Raw genomic sequence first — 25,586 nt, forward strand, 5'->3', positions numbered from 1 at the left:
GGTAAAATATCTGAGTTTTTAAGGATATAGCAACCAAAAGAGATTTGAAAGGGTGGGTGGACATTGTAGCCACAGCAGCTCCCCGAGCTAATGAAATGGAAAATAAAATATGCAAAAAAAGGTCTCTTTCTGTACAGTGAAACCGGTGTTAAATAGCACTCAGAATGCATACAGAAAAATCAGAAAACGAGGTTGAATGTATGTTCACCCAGTTTGTTAATGTGTGGTACATGTGCTCATTTCTCTGTTCTGTTCGGTAATGCTATGGTTGTTAAAACACTCATATATTTGCAACCACAAGCCTAAGCATACAGAGTGTACTTTTCATAATGGAGTTTAATTTGCCATCTCAAATATTCTGGCAATTACACCATTTAATGTGTTCCTATTAGCACACAGAAACTGAAATTTAAAGAGAAAGGTCTTTGTAAATCAAACAGAATTATTCCAGAAAGTAGAAAATCTACGACCAATGTTTCTTCCAATAGACAATTTTCCCTACATACTGTCTTAATCTTCATGAATGCACCAAACCACGGGCAGCAAGACCTAAAAAATGTCCTCGGCAGGCATTCTTACACTATTGATGTTTTCCTGAGAGATGTTCGTGTTCTATTGTAACAGCAAAGCTAAGATGACTGCCAGGTGAAGTGTGCTTTTCCATATCAGAAATATGACACGTCCACTATATGATATCCTGTCCATGTCCTCTTCTGTCTTGTGTGAATAGTGTGCAAGCGCACACACCCACACACACACACACCCCTTTTGATTTCTTTTGTAGGTTTTCTTTATTGTGAGACTTGGTGCATGCAGACCACCCTGTATATTTGCAGGGCCTACCCAAACGACAAGTTCTAACAGAGGTACAATTTTGCTGAAAAAGCTTTAAATAAATCCATTTGGCAATCTAAAAAATAGTTTCGCTTTTGAATAACACGGGACACATCTTTGTGAATTGGTTTTCTTTTGTCGCTTCTTCTTTAATTCCAACTCTGTCTCGCGGAAGCAGATCATGAATCAAGACATTCTTTTATGTTCATCTTGCAGCAGTAAAGACAGAAAAATTTGACAAGATGTTCCAGACATCACTTGAGCTTGATAGTTTGTCCCCTCCAGGTACACAGAGCTTAGTAGCTGAACCAACCAGCTCTAGTTCAATTGGTGTCCATAGAATCGCATTCTTCTGCAAAATGTACCAGTCTCACGCTGTTCTTGTCATTTCCAAGTGATGCAGGGGCAGAGGAAGATTTGCAAACTTCATTATTCCGCCGTTGGTAAAATAGGACATAGGCTGCTTTTGTCTGAAAGATTGAGTGAGGATAATAAATACAGAATATATTTATTGTATATACAAAACCGTATTTACATATTCCTTGTTACATGCAAGTTAACATTGATGAGCGTTCTAGCAATCGAGCTCCAAGATGTAGTTGCTATCATGTGGTCAATCGCTTCACCAGTGAACAAGAGGCTGCAGTTTAGCTAGTCAAGCGGTTATGGATGTTAACACTCCAGCGCCATATTAGCCACAGCGCCAGACCTCATTCCATGCCACACTATGCCACTGCAGCCCCCAATACATTTATGGTCTACTGAAGCTTAGAAAAGAAGCACTGCATATCAGTGCACAAAAGATATAGGAGCAGTCCGATTTCTGAGTGCTTTACAAAAGACACATTGCAGTAAACATACCAAATGCAGGGTATTGGAGCAGAAGCAGCTGGGAAAAGGACGTGGGAATAGCACAGACAGACCACGGTATTGCATACAAACAAGTTACTTACCATTGCTTCTTTATCATGGAAATTATTCCTCCCTCAAGATTCTGATCCGTCAATACATTATCAAAGCACAGACTGTATCTGAGACTTTCCTCTGCTAGTTCGTCATGAAGCAACACACAGCCTCAGCCAGGGCATCAGTACTATCCAGAGTGCTGAAAGCGGATCCCTCAGTGCATGTAAGAAGCCACATAAGCCCCATGACCTCAGCTCCACCATATTATCCCCCAGACACAGATGGTACCACAATGGCTACCAACAACAAAGGTACATTGGCCTATGAATGTGGTAATATAACTTGCTACCTTGCTGAAGGCACAATTAAAGCACAACCACCAACACCCTATTTCCTAAAAGTAGATTATAGTGACACAACCACACTAGGGCAGAAATGGGGTGCCTGAGTGTCACCCCTGGCACTGACACCTCTGGGGCGACCCAAAACCAAATAACTTTTATAAGGTATAAATGGATGTAATGGCAGGGGGATTTCAGGAGAAGTCCCTCTGGCCACCAAAGAGATTAAGAAGCCAAAAAAGACGGGGATAATTAAAGTCTAGCGCCCCCAAAAAGTGGTCCTAGATTCCCAGAAATAGGACTGCTGATTTAACACAGTCCAACATGAAATAGTCTGCTTTGCTATAGCAGGACTAGAAAAATCTCACCAACTGCAGATCGTCTCATCTGAATTTCTTTAATCTGGACAAATAGAACGTAATAGTTCTTTTGGGATCTAGCCTGTGGAAACTTAATTCCATTTTAAATGTGATGTGGCAGTACGCAGCGAAGAAAACAGGCAAATGATTGTCCAACTGTGAAAGCAGTTCATGATCTTTGATGTACTGAAGAAAGGGAGACAATGTTGAAGTGTATTTGAGGATAGAGTTCGATATGAGGCAAGAGATTCTTTCCACAGCCTTTTCCCAAGTTTAGATCCATCTAGTATTGGCCCCCATGGTCTTTCCAGAGCCATGCCAGGGTGGTGCCAAGGCCAACAAGGTGGGAAAACCATTCCAAGTGGCACCATAGAGGGGATAGATTCCATTCTCTGTTGAGTCCCCCCAAAAAATCACTACTGGGTGGAGGGGCAATTGACAACAAGTTATGTCCTTTACCTTTGCAAGGATTCCAGTGTTTTTGGATTAAGGGTCAGCTTCACCAGATGTGGCTCTTGTCACCCCGTTGTCCGCAATCTTTGTCAGCATAAATTCGAGGTGTGTGGGAATGTATTGTACAGTCAATGGGATGTCAGGTACCTGTGATAACAAATCTTATATGCCCCTTCTTTGATCTGGGTGCATTTGGGGCTCACATGGGCCTCAAGCCAAATACACTGCATGATCATTTGAAAATGGTAAACTCCAGGTAATGCTCCCATCTGATCATATAAGTCTTACTTCAGAGTCTACAGTTTCCAGGAGCCAAGTAAATTTCGCTATCTTCTTGGAGAGCAAGCCCTCTTTCACTGTTCTAATCCTATGCGCATTCTAGTTCCTGCTGTTCTCGCTGCAACCACCCAGCTGCACACACAACCACACCAGCTGCACAAATATCCGGTGTGCCCAAGCAACATGCAACACTCTCTCTCTCTCTCTCTCTATCGACTTGAACTGAAAATCAGTTTCAGTTTCGTTTCTGAACTGTCTTTCTACTAGTAACCAATCTCCGGTCTCTGGGTCATACAGCCCCCAGCCAATGACTGCCCTCTACCTAAGCCCCTCTTCTGGCAGCCATCTTCAGATTTGGTAGTACGTGAAGTGGCAGTAGGACCAAGAGAAGAGTCGCAGAGGGGTAGGCGGGAGGGTTTGCATGTGAATCCATGCCAGATCCATGCTGGAGAACAACAGTTACAGGTAAGTAACTTGTTCCTTCTCCAGCATGGGATCTAGCATGGATTCACATGCTCATGAATACAAGAATACATAGCAGTACACACATGCACAACCACGGGAGGTGGCAAGGTTCAACATTAAGCATCTCAACAGTAAGCATCTCTTACCTCCTCACCAGGCTCACCTTCAGGCGAATAGGTTGCGCACTGCCTGGCCGACTCTGGACCCCACATAGCAGCCCTGCAGATGTCCAGCAGGGGCACACCAGACAGGAACACCGTAGTAGCAGCGATCACTCTGGTTGAATGGGCTCTCGGACGGCCGGCAACGGTCGGTTTGCCAACCGGTGACAGTGCGTGATACAGCCGGAGAGCCATCTGGAAATGGAAGCCTTCGAGAGGGCCTTCCCTTGGTTCACAGGGCTAAAGTGCACAAACAGCTGTGATGTCTTCCGAAAACTGTTTGTGCGGTCCACGTAGAACTTCAGCGCTCTAGCCACATCCAGCGAGTGCAAAGTCCTCTCAGCCGGTGACAAAGGTAGTGGGAAGAAAACAGGTAACACCAAGGGCTCGTTGAGATGGAAGTCCGACGGCAGCTTGGGCATGAAAGAGGGGTGCATCCATGTAATGCCAGATATGGAGGCTTACCGGAGGGGTCCTGGATCTCCCCCACTTGTCGTGCGGAGGTGATGGCCACAAGAAAAGCAGTCTTCCAAGATAGGAACTTCAGCTGTGCCGAATGCAGGGGCTCGAATGGCGGACCCATGAGCCTGGTCAGCACCACATTGAGCTACCACGCCGGGGCCGGAGCCTTCACCGGCAGGAACGAGTGGAACAGTCCTTTCATGAACTACTTCACCAGGCGGCACGACTACAGCGACGACCGCCCCGGAGTTCTGGTGTAGCGGGTGATAGCCACCAGATTGATTTTGATGGAGGCATGTGCCAGCCCCGCATTGGCCAGTGACAGCAAGTACAGCAGAACTTGATGGGCTGTGACCCGTATATGGTTGATCTTCTGTGCACGGCACAGGACAGAGAATCTCTTCCACTTATGTCCATAGCACTTAAGAGTCGAGGATGCCCTAGCCATTGCAAGAACTTCCTTGCAATCCGCCGGGATATCGTAGCCTCTGAACTCAAGTCCTGCAGGAGCCAGGCCTGCAGGTTCAGCAATCCCGGGTCGTGATGTAGGATGGCGCCTCTTTCCCTGGTGAGCAGATCCGCGTCCGTCAGCAGTTTGACTGGGGGAGGAGGCGCTGACATGTCCAGAAGGTCTGGGAACCATATCGGTCTCGGCCACACTGGTGCAACGAGGATCATCGTGCACCGGGACCGTCTGAGTTGACTGATGAGTTGCAGAAGCAATGGCAACAGTGGAAACTTATACAGGAACAGGCGGTCCCAGGGGAAGGAGAATGCATCACCCATGCTCCCCGGCTGGGGAAATCTGCTGGTGAAGCTCCGGCACTTGGTGTGTGTCGCCATCGCGAACAGATCGATCTGGGGATTGCCCCACCATCGGAATAGGAGATCCACTTGATCCTGTCAAAGCTCCCACTCGTGGCAAGAGCGCAGGTCCCTGCTGAGTGAGTCGGCGACAGTGTTTGTCACTCCTGGCAGATGAAAAGGTACCAGGAACATCCCCTGGGCGATGGCCAGTGCCACAGATCCCGCGCTTCCTTTGATAGGGCTGGGGGATCTGGTGCCTCCCTGTTTCCGGATGTAGAGCATCGTGGTGGTGTTGTCAGTGAAGACCCATACCACTTTGCCCTTGAGGGACGGAAGGAAAGGCCTGAGGGCCCAGAACACGGCCTGGATCTCCAGGACGATGGAGGCATCCGTCGTCACTGTTTCCTGGTGCGCTGGGGTCTGGAAGCCATGTCCGCCGTGAGATGTGCGTGGGTGCGCCACCACCGGATCGCTTGACGGAAGGTCTCATTGAGGGGGATCTTGTCTTCGAAGCTTCCCGCCACTTGCATCCAACGGGCTTCAAGGAACTCCTGCAGTGGCCGCATCCGCAACCTGCACAGACGCACAAGGTAGATGCACAAAGACATCATGCCGAGCAGGGACTTGATGGACCTCACCCTGGCTACTTCCATGGTCAACAGCCGTTGTACCTTGCCCAGGATGGCCCTCGTCCTTTCCTCAGACGGTGAAGCCAACCGCGCCACTGTGTCGAGTCTGGCTCCCAGGAACAGGGCGTCCTGTGACGGTTCCAAGTGGGACTTTGCAAAGTTGACCGAGAATCCCAGTTCCGTGAGCAGGCGGACGGTCTTCGCTGTGTGGTCGACAGCGAGTTCTCTTGACTTTACTCGGATGAGCCAATCGTCCAGGAAGGGGTATACATGGATCCCCTGCAGGCACAGCTGTGCCGCCACCGGTGCCAGGCACTTGGTAAAGACCCCTGGAGCCGACTTCAACCCGAAGGGCAGGGCCTTGAACTGGTAGTGCCGCCCTTGGACCACAAAATGTAGGAACTTTCGATGTCCTTTGTGTATGGGGATGTGGAAGTAAGCATCCTTTAAGTCCAGCGACGATAGGAAGTCACCTTCCTCCAGCTGTCCCAGCACGTGCTGAAGGTTAACCATCCGGAACTTCTGGGCTTTGATCTATTTGTTGAGGCATCAAAGGTCCAGGATGGGCTGCCAGCTGCCGGTCTTTCGGACGAGGAAGTACCGTGAGTATACTCCAGAACCCCAGAGTCTCTTTGGGACGAGTTCTATCGTGCCCTTTCTCAGCATGGCTCGTACCTCCAGAAGCAGCTGTGGAACGTAGTTTTCTTTCCGGGCCACAGGTGGGAAACGGGGGCACTTCCTTTGGAACTCCAGAGTGTGCCCGTGGTACAGGGCATCCAGCACCCAACGGTCGGTGGGGATGGACTCTCACACGCCGACCAAGTTTGCCAGCCAGCCTCCACCGGGGTGCTCAGGTGGGGGCTTGACGCCATGGCCCGTTCAGTCCTGTTTTGCCGAGGCCTTGCCTCCCTGGGTTCCTTGGCGACAACGGTATCCACTGGCCTTGCTGCGTCCTCTGTAGCTTCCTGCGACGAGGAACAGGCAGCTTGGTGGTACGACGATGAACTGCCGCCGAATCCTTTGGAGGCACCTTGAGATTTGCCTCCAGAGGTCCGAAAGGACGGCCGTCACTAATGGAGTGTCCAACGCCCGGGCCGTCTCGGTGTCTGCCTTGATGGCCTGCAGCGACTCGTCCACCACTTTTCGGAACACCGCTTTTCGGTGACCCTGAACCAACCTTGCCTGCAAACGCTGTTGCCCATCTGACAAAATCTGGTATCGCCGATGTCCGTAGCGACGGTGATGGTGTTATCCAACGCCACCTCGGCTTCGTGCAGGATTTCCAGGGCTTCCGCCCTCTGTAGTCCTGGAGTAATTCCAGGATAGGGACAACCTTGAACCACAGCTCCCCATCATAGCGGGCCACGATCGCGAGGCCGTTGGCCGCCTTGATGGTCGTCGCTGCCGACGAGATGACTCAACATCCCCTGGCGTCTAGCTTCTTTCCCTCGCTGTCCAGGTGAACCAGCGGGGAAGTGGAGGATGACGCCATCGCCCCCGTCGCTTTCTTCTTGGCTGCCGCAGAGACTATGGAATCCGGGGTCGGTTGCGACCTGAGGCACATAGGAGCGGAGTCCGGGACCCGGTACTTCTCATACCGGTCTCGCTTCGCAGGGGCCGTGGACGGGTTCTTCAAAAGGGACAGCCCTTCGTCCCATATGTCGTCCAACAGCAGGACTGAGAGTACGGTTTTCCTCTTGGCTTCCCATCGTTGGTTAAGAAATCCCTCTTTCTTTTATTCCTCGGGGCACAGCTGGAAAAGCTCCAAGGCCCTGGTGATCACGGTGTGAAAGGAGCCAATTTTGTCAGGGGAGGGAGGGAGCCCGGTCGGGAGGCGACGGGAGATCCATTCCGTCGTCGCCATAGTTGCCAGTCCCCGTCATCGCTGTCTCGTCCCTCAGCGGAGGGGATGGGGGTGAAGGATGGAAGGGAGGGGAAGGGGGAGGGGGAGGAGAAATCAAGATTTCTCCTGAATTGTCCTGCGGCGTAGGCATCTGTTGGGCGGGAGCTTCGGCTGGGGCATGGGATCCTCCGTTTCCTCCACGGCCCACCGCTCTTCGTCGGCTCCACCGTCACTCTACGTCCGCCTCGTCGGGTTCCTTCCCGTAGGTCCTGACCCCTCCAACTTTTTGTCCAGGATAGCTTTGACGCCAGACACCTCATCCACGGAGGCGGTATCTGAGTCCGTTAGGGCTGGCGTGCCCCCCCGCCCCTTTCTGGTCCCGGGGTTCCATGGGGGTCTTCTCGATAGGCAGGAAAGATGATTCCCTCCGGGGTGGCAGGGAAAGTCTAGGCTTGGAGGTAGTCTCCACTGGGGTAACCTCTGCCGGCTTTGCCAGGACCACCAAGACTCCTTCAATCGAGGCCTTAGCCGGGTGAATCAGGGCCTTCACGACCTTAGGCGCACCTGAGTCCATCATCTTTGGGGAGGTACACTGCCTCGCTCCCCCCCCCCCCTGGCTTTCTTCGTCAGGCCCGACTGGGGCTTCTCCTGAAGCTTACCCGGGTTCTCCGACTCGCAGTGCTTTGCATTTTGTTGGGCCCCCGTCCCCAGAGCACCCTCAAAGGTCTTAAAAGACGGCTCAGACTTTTTCTCACCTGCTGCTGGGCTATTCGCCTCCAGCCAGTCAGACAGTTGTTTACGACGGTCCTTCATGGTCCTGACGGAGATGTTCTTGCAGAATGCACAGTCCTCCTCCACGTGCGGCTTGTCGGCGTGTAGGCAGTAGAGGCACCGGGAGTGTTTGTCTTCCTTAAAGACGTTCTACAGTCCACATCCTGGGCAGTTCCTCAAACAGTTTGGATCCAGTAGGCGTCAAATCTCCTTTGTCCTGGGCCATGTCAAACTCGGGGTAGGCCTCAAAGGTCTTCCGGAATCCTCCAAGAAATGGAATTCGACGAAAATCCGCCCATGAGGGGCGTAGAAATTTCAAAAACTGGTCCCCGTTGATCGGAAGAAGAATCGGTGGAGCCTGAGGCTCGAATTGACCAAAAAATAAGAGTAAACTCCTTGAAAAAATGCAATACGCAGTAAAAGCTCGAGAGCTAAGCACGAGGACTCCCAACACTTGAACGTGCGGTAAAAATCGGAAGATGGCTGCCAGAAGAGAGGCTTAGGTAGAAGGCAGTCATTGGCTGGGGGCATTATGACCCAGAGACCAGTGATTGGTTACTAGTAGAAAGACAGTTCAGAAACGAAACTGATTTTTTCTTACCGAGGATTCCCAGCCTGACGAAGGGGACTATTCATGAGCATGTGAATCCATGCCAGACCGCATGCTGGAGAAGGGGTAGACATGGAGTGGAGTTTTTCTTCCACGGTGGGTTCCTGTGTGCTAGGGGCCAATCAAGCATTGGTGCAGTGAGGCAATGAAATATAGCAGCATAACTATGGGACCTCCCCAAGCCGCCCAGCAGTGTTGCTTTCTTCAGGGCTTTTCATGGGATTCTATGAGTCTTGTGAGACAGGTACATTCGAGAATTTCTCCCTGTAATTTCACAAGACCGGCCTCCGATAACTGAATCAGAAGCACCTGAAATACGTCTAGTAATAAAGTCCTTTTAATTGCATGTATGCGTGCTAGTCAAGATATGTTTTGGAGATTCCATTGTGTCTGGTCTTTCTCTAGATATTTTCCATCATTCTGGTGTGTTTGCATCTAAGGATGTGGTCTTCAGAGTTAGGTTGACTCCAAGGTAATTATATGCTTTTTGAATCCTTTCAAATGGGAATCGTCTCCTTAGTGCAGAAATCGTTTTAAGCTTTTCTGAGACATTCAGCTCTATTGATTTATTGTTAATGGTTCTAAATCCGGATGTTTCGTCAAAATCGTTTTAAGGTAGTTAAGAGGTCTGGGAGGGATGCGAGGGGACCCGGTAAAAATTTTAAAAAAATTTTAAAAAATCAACACAATGCATATGATGCAACTTTAAGGGAGAGGTTAGTTTGTGTAAACGCTTATTTTAGGGTCAAACTGAATTTTCTGGGGCAAAGGTTCGGTGACAGCCTTAACTTGAGCACCCCTCCAGTGAAATTAAGTTGGACCAAAGGCCTTTGCCCTTGTCCCTGGTTTTGGGAATTTTAAAATTAGCCATTATATGTTTTGTGAAATTGGGGCCGAAACAGAACGCGACGGTGACTGCCTCCAGATAGTGTCAGTTAATGCGGTCAAAATGCCATATGTGCATCTAGCAAAAGAAATACAAAGCATGTTCCTAGTTGTGTGGGTTAGCTGCAATTAGGTCAATGGCTCTTCCAATGTCATCACTGGCTCCTCCATCAATTATGAATCCTCACTGATCTTGATTGATCAGTATCGGCAAGACAATGTTAGTCTGGCAGGTAAAACTTTGCTGTAAATCTTCAAATCCACGTTAAGAAGCGCAATGGGCCGTTAAGATGTACAGTACTCCAACTCATTCTCTGGTTTGGGAATTAATATTGTCACTGTATCTGACATGGTTTCAGAAGCAGCCGAAGAGCTTAAAAGGAAATTATAGAGCTCAATGGGGTGGGGTATTAACAGCAGTTTGAAGGTTTTGTAAAACAAATTATTGAAGCCATCTGGGCTTTGGTAACTGGGTAATGATTAGCTTGCCTGTTCTACTCCAGCTGCGGTTATTGGTCCCTCAAGGGCTTCATGCATATCCTCGCTGATCCTTGGGAGCTTGAATTTAGCTGAGAAGTTTGCTATGGCCCTGGGTGCACCAGGATTTCAGCAAATATTGCCCGAACGAAGCTTTGCATTATGGCACACTTCCTATCCTCTACGTATACTGCAGAGACATTATTATCTAGCAAGCTAGGGATTACAATTTGCCATTTTCCGCAGTTTTACTGCTAGCAGTAATTTGCTTTTTTGCACTTGAATAATAATATTGCTTTGAACATAGCATAGATTGAGCTGCTTTCTCAGCCAGATGTGCCTCAAGTTGTTTTTTCGATATACGCAGCTCTCACTCTTCTGGGCTCCAATTCATGGTGATGGGCTTCCATGAGTGGGCACATCTGGCTTTAACGTATACAGACGTTTGGTTGATAATGGCAAAATAATAACCACCTTATGAATATCCCTTAGTATACACTAATCAACTCCCTTAGTGTTACTTTCTTTACAGTATTTGTATTTATTTATATAGCACATCAAAACCCTGAGGCAACTGAGCGCTTCACTTACATGGTATATAGTTTTACAATTTACAAGCAGATGTGTACAAGTATTTCGCATTAGCAATAGGAGACAAACAGTACATATACAAAGGAGGTGAATATACAATTTACAATACGTATATACAATAGTGACCTTACTAATATAGGGCATATATTATAGCAAAGGTTCAGTTATGGTCCTGTTCCAGGAGCCATGCTTTAACCTTGTTCCGGAATATCATGGAGGGCTTTGCTCTAATGGTGGTAGGAAGCGCATTCCATTTTTTGGCAGCGAGGACTGGGAAGCTGACTCCACCCGCCCGTTGTAGGTTAAATCGGGGTTTGACGACACAATGTGTTTGTGCATTTCAGCTGGGTTGTGATGATGTGTGGCGTGAAAACGTGTTGCAAAGGTATATAGGTGCCTGGTTGTATAGGCACTTGTGCGTTAGTGAGTGTGATTCAAGTTCAATGCTTAGCTTGATATTCAGCCATTTTAGATTCTGTCTAACTGTAGTAATATGGTGTTTTCTTGGGATGTTACATGCTGATCTAACTGCATTATTTTTCATGACTTACATTTTATTTATATTCTGTTGGGACGTTCCTAAGCATAGTGCATTGCAAAAGTCAAGCTTTGGTAACACTACAGCTCTTGCTACTGATATGCAGTTAGTTGTAGAAAGGTAGGGATGGCATGCTGTGATAAGCTTGCATGTGTATGCTGTGGCTGATGCAAAGGCGTTGGTTTGTCTTGTGAGCGATAGTGCAGAGTCAATCTAGATACCTAATGTTTTCACATAGTTAATTACATTGATCATATTACCATCGACAATAAAGGTTAGTTGGTGAACTTCTCTTCTATGTCCATCCTCACCCCAGACACCGTAGTATATCGTCATTTTGGCGCCGGGGGACATCTATTGTCGAGTGGAGGAGATCCCTAGGTCCACAGTAACTTGGACTGGGGCATGGTTCAAAATTATCCTTGGGTGGATCTCGATGGAACCGTTCTTGGGAATTAAAGACTTTGAGACCAGGAACAAATCGATTCTCCAGGACCCTTTATGTGCTATAGAGAAATATGTGGAGTCTCTTCCTCCTGGATGAACCACCACCAAACTTCTAGGGAGAAATTTCAAGTTATTTTGGAAATTGTGAAAAACTCCACTTATCCTTAATATGGCAGAAGGGTTTTGTCTAATGTGGGATCTATTATGCAACTGAAACTACTGATTATTAGGTTCCCCTGAACAGAGTGGGGAAGGATAAAAAAGTAAATCATACAAGTGTCTTATTTGGGGCATAAAAGGATATTAGCATTTGACCTTTCAGTCTACCTTTCACAAATGAATATCTCAGCTCAGTGGTGTGAAAATGGAGATACCTGTAAGTTAAGATGGCAACTCTCCTTTTCTTGGCGCCACTGTAGGCATAGTCACGGTTAATGAATTACTTATTTGTTAATTTCTTTTGTCCACTTTAAGCAGGGGGGTTTCTTGTAAAATGGCTATGGATACCTTCATTGACTCAAATCTCTGTATAACAGATCTACCTTTGATAGGTGACTTCAACCCCTGTACGTTCTTGGTTACCTCAAAGATCAAGAGTCACCATACACAATTTGAGCGTACTGCATTATCAGAAATGCCCAAAGACGCATCCCAGATGGGACAGCTGTAATCCATTAATTTATTATAGCCCAGCAAAAATCACATATGATAAATCAACATTAAGTAATCTCCAAATACAACTCTTATACCCCATCCCTGTAGGCAAAAATAGAACTTTGCATAGATGAAAAAGAAAGAAAAGATTTTCTATGGGCATCAGTCTGGGCCCCCACCCATGTGCTGTATAGCTGCCCTTTGGCTCTATCCTATATGATAAATGCTGGTTGAGTCTAAATATTGCCCCCCACCCCCTCCACCATCTCAAATATGGCTTTGAAACAGAAACATCAACAGTGAGTAATGAATTGGGGTTTTTGCTAGGGCTCTCTATGTGCTATAGTAGGTTCACCTGAATTTGTAGTGCAAGCAGGTGGTGTGGGTTAAGGGACATCATTGGTTGTCTCCAAGTCAGGATGTTGACTTCCTGGAAGGCCATGTTGATTCTTCTTAAATTTCCTGGGTACTGTTGGTGTTCCATGGATGTCTTGGTCCCAGAGGGAACCCCTTTCAGTTTCCTCTTCAATAGGTAGTGGTTCAGGCGCATCTTCCATTAATTTGTCGGCTTCTTCTGGCAATATCATGTATTGCCGTTTAAAGTCAAAGAGCAGCCTATACAGTAAGTCTCATCTGTATTTCACATTCCGCTCATGTAGCCAGCTAGTCACTATTTCAGTTTCTCCTTTTAGACATAGTATGTGATGAGATCTTCTGCATTGCAAAATTTAATAATTTCTCTTAAACAGGCTTCAGATAGTATTTCAACATTCAGGTGGCAAAAATTGACCCTGGTAAGGATGTCAGGAATGCTCTTTTTTTCTATTGGCCTCCTCATGACAATGTTATCATTGAGTGTATATATAACCTCATTCATTATGGGCATGTTTATTGATTGTGGTGTGACCTCCATGTTTATGTGTGTATCCTTCATTCGGTCTTCCAATACTTTGACACATTTCTCTGTGTGCTCTACTTCTTTAGCAACTCCCAAAACTGTATCCAGTGGAGGGTCATCTTCTGACCACAGTCTTTCTCTAACTTTGGCACTGTTGCACATAAATGGATCCCTCAAACGTTCATCTAGTTGATCGTTGAAATTGCACGTCCTTGCTAATTGTCTTACACTTCTTACACTTGTGTTGTATTGTTCCACACTTTTTCCTTCTTCCTGTGTTCTTTAGCCAAATGTATAGCGCTGTATTATCGTACTCAGTCTTTTCGTAGTGTTTCAGTCTTTTCGTAGTGTTTACTTATCTTTTTAACGGCTCTCTCATATTCCTTAAAATCTTCGTCCTCATTCTCGGGAGATCTGGCAAATCTTTGAACTTTTCTTAACTGGCAGGGTGGTACAAGTTTGATATTGGTTTTCCTGCCTCTACTAAGTTCAAAAGGAGACTCCTGTTGTACAATGAGTGCTGAATCTGTGAGCGATAATTACATCTCCCAGTCCCTACCATTAGTTTAAGCCCACCTAATGGCTTATTTCAGAACCTTGTTAAAGCATTATTTTTTTTATTTTTTATTTATCGTGCCATACCAAACAATTTACTTTAAACACATTTTTACAAACAAACATACAACAAGATAAAAATTACAACAATAAAAATCAAATTTAAGAACATTCAGATTCCGAAATTATTATCTTTAATAACCTAGAAATTTCACCACAGACTATAGAAGATATAAAAAACCAGCAGATAGGGGAAGAACTAAAAAAAGTAAAAACAGCGAAGGGAGAATACGGAAGCCAAAAAAACACAATTTTCATATTAAAGTCTTGGTCTCATAAAGACTAAATTTAGGTAGATCACTCCTTGGAACACAACAGAAAGACTAAAAAGTGGAAAAAACAAATCCGTCCCCCTGTGGCATCCAATCACCCTTCACATATTTCTCTCCTCCTTTCCCCTCAAACCTTAATAAGATTAAGTTCCCTCAAAGCTCTAACCAGTTCCATTGAGAGAGCAGACTCATGACATGAAGATAGTCTCCCCCAAAAATCAGTGGTATTTAACCATAACGGATGATGGACAAACCTACCAAATTTTCTAACCCTCATACTCTAAGTACCTGGACAATCTGATAGTAAATGTTTAGATGTCTGATTAACGGTATTATCACATTTATCACAACTCGGTAGTATTTTCCCTTCACTATCCCTTGTAGCCTGAATCTCAAGGGTTGGGAGAAGATTTAGACGAAATCTAAAGATAGCTAAACCCAGCCGCAGATCTGGAGATTTTTTTAGATTGATAAACATTTATCAATGCTCCCTGTCTATCACTGTAAATGAGGCGGATCTCTTAGCCCTCCTCATACTCTCTATGGTATCAATCCAGTCCCGCTGTTTCACCTTATCCTTCACCCTATACAGATTTCCCAGCAGAAGCTCAACCTCACAACCAGCTTTCACTAATATTTCTGAGCATCTTTGCTGGAATTTATTCAGGAATCCATTTTTACCCAGTTTCAGCTCTTGCGCTACTTCCTCAAATAGGGAGTTTTTAGGACATTCTAAGACCACTCTATATAGGTTCAGCCATTTCCATTGAAGCCATGATCTAAGTGAAGCAAGACCCAATTCATATCTAAGGGTGACTATTGGGACAGAGTCCGGTAACCCCAGTGTTTATTTCCAGAGTTTAGCTTCAATTGTGTCCCATTCAATATCCAGAGCTAAGTAATTATAGTCTAAACCAAAAAGAACTATAGGAACGACCTTGACTATATAAAATCTCACTAGAGGAAGCATAGAGAATTTACAGAATTGAATCTTGATTTTTTTCATTTGCGCTCCCAATTTTACTATTTTTAGTTCAATAGATCGAAGAAGATCGCATTGTTGGAAAGGAGCTTATTGTTGCTCCCAAGTATGTTAATTCCTTAACCACCTCAATCGGTAATTGGTCCAGGCTCCAAACATAGTGCTTCACCACCCTGCGTGGTTGCTTAAACCTTAGAATCTTAGATTTTAGAGGATTAATGATGACTATTATTTTGTGCATAATTTTCTATGGCAGACAGAAGATGTTGCAGCCCTACCTGAGAGTGATCCAGGACTACAACGTCATCTGCATACACCAGCCAATTAATTCTTGAATTTCCAATTACGGGGGAAATTACTCCTATATCTTTCATATACTCCGCTAGGTCAGCCATAAACAGGATACACAGAAAAGGAGCTAATAGGCATCCCTGGCGGACCCCTCTCTGTATTCTAATCGGCTTTGTGAGTAGGCCTGCTCTAGTTAATCTTATCCACATACGGTCATTTGAATGGAGTTCTATCAGGATAGCTAGTAGATTAGGAGGAATAACCCCAGGAATCTAGTTTTTTCCATAACAGATTCCTATCAATAGTATCAAAAGCTTGTGAGAGGTCCAACCATGCCCCATACAGAGGTGGACCTCCTTTTAGGAAGGACGACGCTGTCAAACAAGTCAGAACCAACCCATTAAGTGAGGTTGAAAGGCCCTTTCTAAAGCCTGATTTCTGCCTTGGTATAATACCCGTTTTTTTTGGCCCAAGCTTCCACTTTCCCTAGGATGAGACCAGCAAAAATGTTGCTGTCAGCATCCAAAAGGAAAATTGGGCGATAGTTGGCTGCTAGCAGTCAGTCCCCCATTTTGTAAATAGGAATAACTATAGAGTTTTTCCAAGATTCAGGATAGGTCTTCCACAGGATTATATTATCGAATAATTTTTTAAGACCCTTTCCCACAAAGGTGGATCCATTTTCAAAATTTAGTTATTCGGGCCATTCGGCCCCGCAGTTCTCGATGCCAAAGATTTCCGTATCAGCATTTCTAGATCTGCGGCCGAAAAGTCCAGAAACCAATTACCTGGTTTTAGTCTCTCCCCAGAACTTGCATCCGGGCAATCATAAACCCTTGTAAAATGATCACACCACATCTGTTCTTGGATAACCACATCCTGCTTTTGCGCACAACTTATTCCATTCATTCTGACCAAAGCCCAGAAGTTTCTTGAGTTTCCGCGGGACAGGGCAGCTAGCATTTTTTCCCCATCTTGCTGAAAGAAAACCCCTATGAGCTCTAACCCATTTTCTATAAGAATTATTCAGCACTCTCAGACCCTCTCCTTGAGACATTCCGTGTTTTGACAGTGTCTCTTTAGCCAACCTCTTTCAATTCTGAGTTGTTTCTTTTTAACCATTATATCAACATTAAAAGAATGCTTGAAAATCCCATGTGATTTCTGGATGTTTGATTCTTTTGGGGCCACATTAGATAAGAAGAAAGAGAAATCAGATGGGTTACAAAAGAATGATAATTGGTGGTCAGAGAGCTTCAGCGTCAAAATTCTCAATTCACAGTTTAACACTTTGTCCCCCCTTTGAAATCTTCTTACAGCATTACCCGCTCCATTCATAGATAGCACTTGGTCATAGAACACTGCATTGGGATCACCCTCTAGCCGAAGACTTGCACTTACCATTACATGATCATCATTGTTGCCCTCCCCCAAATGAAAGTTGAACCACGTGTCAAAAATGCTTTGAGGCAAAAAGGTAATCAATTGTTGAAAAGGCGTCCCCTTTCTCCAAGAGGACGCATTTGGGATATCACCCCTGATGTTACCATTAAACATTTGCAGACCCCAATCTGTCATGAAATCTGCCCAAGTTTTTCCATTACTAGTCTTTTGACGAGATCTTCCCGAACTGGGGTCAATCGTTGTAATACATTGAGAGTTCAGATCACCTGCAAGGATAAAATCATCTAGGGGGAACTCTGTAAGGATTCTACTAAACCATTAGACAGACTAAGCAAAAAATCATAAAGAGAGATGATTTTAGAGTTCCATTAAACATTGATAATAATCCAATCTTTTCCCCTGCTGGCCCCTCTTTTTGTTACTCGCACCATTAGAATACCTTCACTAGTATCCAATATAGTCTTTGATTACTAAAAAATCTCATTACTACATGCCACCATTAACCCCCCCCCCCCCCCCTTGGCCTACGCCTCTCTGAAGCCCGAGCCAACTGCTGAAAGATAGAAAAACCATCAAACCCCACCGGACAGGTTAAACAAGTCTCTTGGAATAAAATGAAGTCTCCTGATTTAAAGATTTGAGATTTCCTCGGTTCTTGAGAGAAGGAATTATACCCTCTCGTGTTCCACAACAATACTTTAAAATGATTCTTCCCTAGAGTCTCTGTTGGGAGATACCCATTTTATGGATGACCTGGGAGATTATCTCTGGAACCATTTCCCACATATTTAGTGTGTTTGTAGAGCATCCCTCTTTATTCTTGGGTAAAGTCTGTTGAATCTCCCACTGCGGGTATCCTGTGTTGACAATCAAAGGTAGTGGACATACATTGGAGATCAACAGACCTCTTTGCTCCCACGCCTCTATCTCCCCCATAATTAAGTCCACTCCAAGTCTTGACTTCAGAGTTAGTTCCGCTGTATTTGTATCTGGGGCTAGAGGAAAGCTAACTACATCAATATCCTCTGTTGTAAGATATTTTAAGGACGATATCATACTCATTTCCCGTAGAATTGAAGATCGATTTAGAGGGCAATTATTTTGCTTTACTAGAGATGTTCTTGATAGGAAAACTTAACAGTTCTTTTTCTTATTTTGTTGGTTAATTAAATTTTGAGAGGCATTCACCAGATTGGTATTTTCCTTGGAGGGAGCCACCATACTGCTTCCATTGCCCCTCACTGGCAAGTCCACCACCTGAGGCCCTTGCAGGGTACCTGCCAATAAATATGGTCTCCGTCTGCTTATTATCCAAATTATTTACCTCTACCGCCTTAGGTGCTTCAGCTTTGTTGATCTGATACATGGGCTGCCCCAGACTGGAGATGACAACATTTTTGGCTTTTTTCAGAAAAATCGGAGCAATTTTTACTGAGGAGATTGCTGATTTATTTTGATGTTCCGCCAAAAGAAATAAAGGGAGCAATTTTCTTTGACGGCTCCATTATCTCCGTCTGGCTGCCAACTGTTAATTTCTCGATCGTTTTGCCTTTTTTCCGTTAAGTCATTTACACCATCATTATTTACCTTCTTTGTTTTCTTTGCCTTGTTGCCTTGATCTTTTTTCAGGGGTTTTTCTTTGTGGGTTTTTTCAATCTTTTTCATACCCTCCTTTAACTTTTTCAAAAATTGGTTGGAATCTGCAGACATGCACTTCTTTTTTCCCTTCTTTCCTTCAAAACTCAATTGAAGTTCAGGCTGTGGTATTGGTCTTGCCCCTCTTTTTCTCTTCTTTTTCGTGTTTCCATTTGTTTTCTTACTCTGAGGGACTACCCACTAAGTCTCCTGAGGAAATATTAATCGGACACTCATTATCCTCTTGCAGGAGATCATTGTCCACCACAAGAGCCATCCTCAGAAACTCTTCCATTACAGAAGCTGAGAGTGGAGTGTCTTGTAAGAAAGGTTCAATACCAGTTTTTTTAAGCGAAACCTTCTCTGGGATCTCAGTTCTTTTCTCATTCAGCTCTAGTTTCTCTGTAATTATCGCTGATTTTGTCACCAGATCCCCACATAACACAGTCAATAGATCCAACTTTCCTGATTGATCCTTAACTTCTTTTTGGAGACTCCTCATTGGTTCACCTATCGCCTCATTGATTGCCGATTTTAAAACAACCATAGATGAATCATTTATCTCCAGTTTTTTTGTGACCTCCATTAAAATGCCTGTATGCTGTTGCACTTCTAGCTTTAAATTTTCAAACACTTTAACTAATGATGTTAAAACAAAATTCAAAGCCATTATTGTGGGCGGTACCAACTCCTGTGATGAAATTCCTGGGAGGGTACTAGAGAATGGCTGCATCCCGTCAGCACAATTACCAGACTTTTGTAAGTCACAGGTATTATCCTTCGTCCGTTCTCTACCCTCCATAATTTGATTTTGCTGACACAATCCTGATGGTACCTCCATTTCCAGTTCCAAGAGGTCTTCATCTCTTGGATCACTAAGACTAGCAGGGACCTGGCATTGCGAATCTCCCGATTCCGTTGGGGACTCTCCTTGAATAGGTGGAGCAGCCTCACTCCCATTCCTCTGTATTTCGGATGTTCTCAGTAAGTGATTTGAAATCATCTTTTTCATAGTGGTTGCCCTTAAAGTATAATCCAGGTTTCCTTGGAATAGTGCCCGAATCAGATGATCTTTTGGGGTAGATTCACTTCCTTTATATCTGGGAACTTCCGATTCTTTCATTAGGCCAGACCCCCATCGGTGACTGATTATCCACTGGATAAATGCTTGGGGGGGAGGGACAAAGATGCCCCCTCCTGTCTTATAAGGCTTAAAGAAACTTGAAGTTGCCACCTCCTTTTCGATACATTGAGACTTCTTGCCCATTTCAGTACTCTTCACCTGTTTGCAGCCGGTAATTACAGCTCCTTGAGCCGAACTTCGTAGATCATACATACAACAGGGTATGAGTATGACCTTGGCACCTGGGTCAAAGGCCACCACAGCCCGCAGTCCGCAAGTACCAATGAGCACAGAAGGTAAAGTCTAAAAAGTGCAGGAAGACTCGTAAAAAAGAGAAAAAACTTAACAACTCGCGCAGTCCCTGTTCGGGTCAAAGGCCCAAGCCCGCAGTCCCCGAATCCTTAGCTGCACTTAAGCTGCCCAGAGAAAAGAGAAACAGAAGTGGTTTCCTATGGTAATTGTTGCTCAAAGTACTTCTTAAGCACAAAAATAAATATAAATAAATAAAAAGACAGAGGAAACCTTCCCTTTGCAGTGTCAAAAACAAAATCAAAGCATATCAGAGATAATTCTGTTTCATTATTCACCTCAATCTTAGAGGCGCTTCCGTGTTCCCACCCGTTGAGCAATGCACACCACTATTTACTAATAAGTACCAAACCTAACCAGAACACTAAACACCCAGACGGGTAACTGGGAACTGGTAGCTGGTCACTGGGAACACACTTTGAATCAGCCAAAATTAGAGGTTATGATGATTTAACAAGCTTTAACAAGCTCTGATGGCAGATTTACAGCAGAATATCCCAGAAACTACGAACTACAGGCGCTGCCACTTATAGTAATTCAGGACAAAATGATTTGGGGCGGCCCCACAGCAGGTGAGCTGGAGGACCCAGAGCACTTTTATAGCTATATGCTCTGTGTTCTCTGTATTCATGTGTTCATGTGTTCTACATCAAACATGAATCAAATCATCATTGGGGCATTCCGCATTCCCTATTGTACTATTACAGCTATTACAGCTTATCGCCGGAGCACAGAGGCAAAAGCTCCAAAGGGGGACCACAGCACCTACTGCACCCGTGCGCCCCTTGCCCGCACGCAGAGAAAGCTCTTTGCCCAGCTCTTTGCCCACGCCGCAGTCCTTTCAGGTCTCAGGGCTTTACGGACACGGCTCACAGCTTCCCAAATTTCACAGCTCCAGAACACCTCTGCACTGCGTCGGGTTGCGTTAGAGAAACAGACCTTCTGGAGAGACGAATAACTGGGAAAACAAGTCAAACCGCACTGAATCACACAGCCGCTTCCGACTCATTGGTTTGGGGATGGTAAATGGCACTTTTTCTGTGTTCGATGGAGTTCTTCTGACAGTAGTCCTCCATTTCCTTGATCTAAACGGTGACCCATAGACAGTCACAATAACTCTGGGGAACCTCTCCCGCTCCCTAATTGCAACAAGAGTGACAACGTGTGTGAGAGTTCTAAATATTCCATGGTTCTCACAGATATTCCAGAACGCCCATGGGACAGACTGGGAATGGATGTGTTAACCAGCAATGTAGGTCTAGACGCAGTGGTTACAACAAGAAGATGGGAAATAATTTCTCATAGCATTTGCCTCCAGGTTACTGAAGGGAGCTAATAATGTTCCATTGGGAGCGGTTTTCTATGTCTTCCTACCTAGCCACGAGTGTTGGTAGCTGGTCTTCCAGGGCTTATACTTTGCAGACTAACACTGCTTGTTCGTGGGCTGTCTCACGCATAGATCTTTCCATGTTATCGAGCATTCTCTCAGATGCCAACACGTGTTTGGCAAATTCTGCAATTCACTTAGAGTATTTCACCACTGAATTAAATGTCTTGCTTCAGTTCTGCAAGCATATTAAGTAGATTGTCCTTTGTCGCCAGAGCATCCCTTTTCGCCCCAATCATGGCGGGTGAGTGAACCTGCGCCTCCACTACTTAGGGATGATTTCCCATTGGCTCCAGAGATGAAAGCACCACTTTGATGTCCCCACCTTGGCGTGTGTGGGTTTAGACATGCCTTCAGTGCAGGAGAATTATAGCAGGATGATAGAGCAGGATGTGTTGGGACGACTTATTGCCTGTTACACCCCCAGCAGTTTGATGTAGATTGTAGCCTTGCAATAGCAAGGTCCCTTGGAAGAGGTGGGGAGGGTGGCTCTGGGCAAACCAGGCATCAGCAGTTAGACTGCCCATGCAAACCCCAGTATGGGAGCTGCAGAAACCCAAGAGGCTTGGAGTGTGGAAGGATTGGTATTGGGACCTGGACATTCGACCTAGGTCATTTCACATCTTTAGGAGGCGAGCAGCATGTCTCTGCCGATTTAGCGCCATGGTCAACCAAGGCAACGCGGCATACCTTACCTCTGCTCAGCATCTTGGAGATTGGAAGACGGCACTGCTGGCGAAAGAAGGGTGTGGCGCGGGGCATTCTGCGCTCATACCATATGCGTGCTGTATTGAGGATCTTCACCCTGACCGCTAAAGTCCGGTTCTGCCTAGCCACAACTCTGTATGCTTCCGCAATGACCTGCCTGAGCATTTCACGACACAGGGAGTCACAGATCGCAAGGCACCATCTTGAGTGTTGCTGGCGGGCCTTTGCTGCGTCCACTGATCTATTGCTGCACCGCTAGCAACCTGCCAGCTTCAGAGCAGAAGTCTCAAATGTCAGGACGCTCTCAAAGAAGGTGGGCTATTGTCAGAGCAGCACCTCTACTTACTTCGGCTGAATTAGGAGGCTTGCAGTATCTTATCTCCCAGAGCCCACATCCACATGCTCCGATGCTTGGTTACGCCCCCTCCTTTTATTGATTTTATGCAATTGCATGATTTACCAGGTGTACACACAAAGCCAACAATAGTGGGCAACTTTACTTTTTATTAAGGGTGGACCCTGAACCTGGTCTCAGATTATCTCTCTGGTCGAGTCAGAATGTCCCTTGTGGCAAGGAGAGAGATGGATTTTGAGAGACAGAATTGAGAAAGCATCATGCTTCCTTCATTGTTTGGTGATCAGATGAATGTGGTCATTTCTAACCTACTATAATCAGGGTTAGAAATTACTGGGAGCTATTTTGCTTCTGCTTCTACATTACGAGAGCCTAGTAAGCTTAAAACTCAACTGTTACCAGGAACTCATTTTGGCTCCCCAGGCCAAGTGCTGCCTTACAAACATGCATGTGACATTAACTTTGAGTGTTTGAGAATGGTAATAAAGAACAATTAGGACACATCTAGATATAATGGATCATAGAGAATAGTCAAAAGTTTAATTATGCATCTCATGTGGATGGTGAATTTGCTCCTGGTTTTCTCAGTAGTAGCTTCTGCATTGGTTAACAATGTGAATGCGAGCGAAGCAAGATAGCCACCTGAGATTGTGGCTCTGCTGCCCGGGACCTTTGCATAGCGCAGCGCGCATCCTGGCAGTGAAGATGGCAAAATAAGCAACCGGGAGGTTACACCACCTCCCTGACTGACTTTGGGCTCTATCCGCCCTGCCGTACCGCGGGTGGCCTACGTCTTGTCTGCCACCCATCTGGCCCGCCCACCTACGACATCCAAATAACAAACATCAGCATAATTCAACACCCTCTGATCAAAGGCGCTCTCATCAATGCTCGGTCACAGGGTGCCCACGTGCTTGACATTGTAGACCTCATCTCCACTAACAACCTTCACTTTCTGCCTATTACGAAACCTGACTGCATCAGGCAGTAGGCCCAGCTCTGTCCCTCGCCATCCCAGAGGGCTAATCAATACTAAGGAACAACAGGGATTCAGGTAAAGGAGGAGTAGCCTTTATCGCCAAAACATCCCTTGGCCTTAGAGCGACCCCTTTGTCCAGCTTCCGGTCCGCTGAACTTCTGTCAGCTAAGTTCCAACTCTCTGCTGCACAAACTATTCAAATGCACCTCATTTATAGACGTCCAGGTCTCTCCTCCTCATGAGGAAGAGATATCCAACTTCCTGACCACTAATACCAAAACAGGACCTCAAATCATCCTACTCGGGGATTTAAAGTTAGGCCGTGGCGATCCTAATGACGCTAATGCGCTTTCGCTAATGCGCTTTCCCTGGAAAACGCCATCTCCCAACTAGGGTTCAAGCACAGGGTCACAGCCCCTACACATAACAAAGGCAGAACCTTGGATTGGTTCGCGGATCACAACTGCTCCACTTCCACCCTTAAAAATGAATCAATCACCTGGTCAGACCACCACGTCATCTCTTTCTCCATCCAAGGGAAGGTGCAGCCGAACACCACTCCGGCTACTATCCGCAAACCCTCACCAGGAATAACCGCAACATCACTTTGCAAAGCTTTTGCTCTCTAATCCACAATATGCTTGCTCCTGCAAACTACTCCAACTTAGATGTGGATAAACTTGCTGATCTCTATAATAAATCACTGAATCAGCAGTAGATATCATCGCTCCCATCAAACTTACTAAAGCTAAACCGGCAGCTTAAAATCCTTCGCAACGCCAAACGTGCGGCAGAAGCCACCTGGAGAAAAACGCCCAACCAGGTCAACAAAACACTATTCACGGTAGAGGCCACCACCTACAAAACTTATATCCCCAGGGCCAAAAAAGAGACCTCGACAACAGAATTGAGAATGCCAAATCAAGAACAAAAGAGCTCTTCATCATCCTCAGGGAACTCTAGTTCCCCTCCACACCTACAGAAACCTGTGTGAAAGATGCAGACTGGTGTGAGAGAATCCAAAAAGCCTTAGCAGACAAAATTGCCATGCTACAATCCAGAACCGAACAGAAAAAGTTCAGACTAGCCAAAAAAGCAAACTCTCCACTACAACCCACCACTAAAACTCCAACCTGCCCTCCCTTCTCTTTCACCCCGGTCTCAACGAACAAAATGGAAAGCATCATCAAAGGCCTCAATCCTTCCAGATTCCAAGGGGACTCTGACCCCGGCTCCCATCATCGCCAGCGATCTGGCCCCTTTCATAACAGCCCTAATCAACGCCTCCTTCAAAAGAAGCTCAGTCCCTAGCAGCCTCAACGAGGCTTGGGTCATGTCCCTTCTAAAAAAAAAAAACCTAGACCCTACCAATCCCCCACTAATTACAGGCCAATCACCACTGTTCCCTACATTCTAAATACCTTAGACAGAGTGGTCTACTTGCAAATCCAGAAGCACCTGGAAGAGAACAACCTTTTGGGCCTTAGACAATCTGGCGTCAGACCAAGACAAGGAACAGAGACAGCCCTTCTGGACTTAAAAATCCAGATGGACGAGGCAAAGGACAAGGGAAATCTAGCCATTCTCCTGTTACTTGACCTCTCGGCAGCATTTGACCCCATTGACCACCAGATCCTCACAGAACATCTGACGGCTTCAGCTGCTTTCTCCAGCCAGGTGACCACCTGGGTCCAATGCTTCCTGGCTGACCGAACCACCCGGGTCTTTCCGCCAGGGGCTTCAGCCCACCCCATCCCCATCCTGTGGCCTCCCACCAGGTTTGTGCGTCTCGCCAACCTTATACAATATCTTCACAAAGCTATTGTTCAACCGCCTTCATAACCTGGGTGTCACATACACAAACTATGCTGACGATACCCAGGTTCTCATCACCCTATCAGGTTGCTATGAAGAGGATTCCACACAGATCAACAACCTTTACCTGGAGATCCAAGCCTGGATGGCATAACACGGCTTATGCCTCAACAATGAGAAACCGAGCTCATTCTCGTCGGCTCCCAACCACGGCTAAACAAACTGGACCCCCGTTACGCTTCTATCAACATAGACGGTAACCTAATCACTGTGGCCAAAGAAATTAAAACCTAAGGGTTTA

General features: G+C 45.8%; 1 protein-coding gene across 2 annotated transcripts in view; it reads right to left on the reverse strand.

The window, feature by feature from the left end:
• Positions 1 to 318: 318 nt before the first annotated feature.
• Positions 319 to 25,586, reverse strand: part of USP4 (ubiquitin specific peptidase 4) — a 2,223,295-nt gene continuing 2,198,027 nt past the window's right edge. The window contains exon 22 of one of the 2 annotated variants that reach the window (XM_069644193.1): positions 319 to 1,304. In XM_069644193.1, the coding sequence (XP_069500294.1) occupies positions 1,158 to 1,304 (147 nt within the window). In that variant the 3' untranslated portion in view covers positions 319 to 1,157. The remainder of the gene's footprint in view (positions 1,305 to 25,586) is intronic. The other variant, XM_069644194.1, reaches the window with a different exon arrangement.

Source organism: Ambystoma mexicanum, chromosome 2p (genome assembly GCF_040938575.1).
Source record: "Ambystoma mexicanum isolate Mex_15411 chromosome 2p, UKY_AmexF1_1, whole genome shotgun sequence".
NCBI lineage: Eukaryota > Metazoa > Chordata > Amphibia > Caudata > Ambystomatidae > Ambystoma > Ambystoma mexicanum.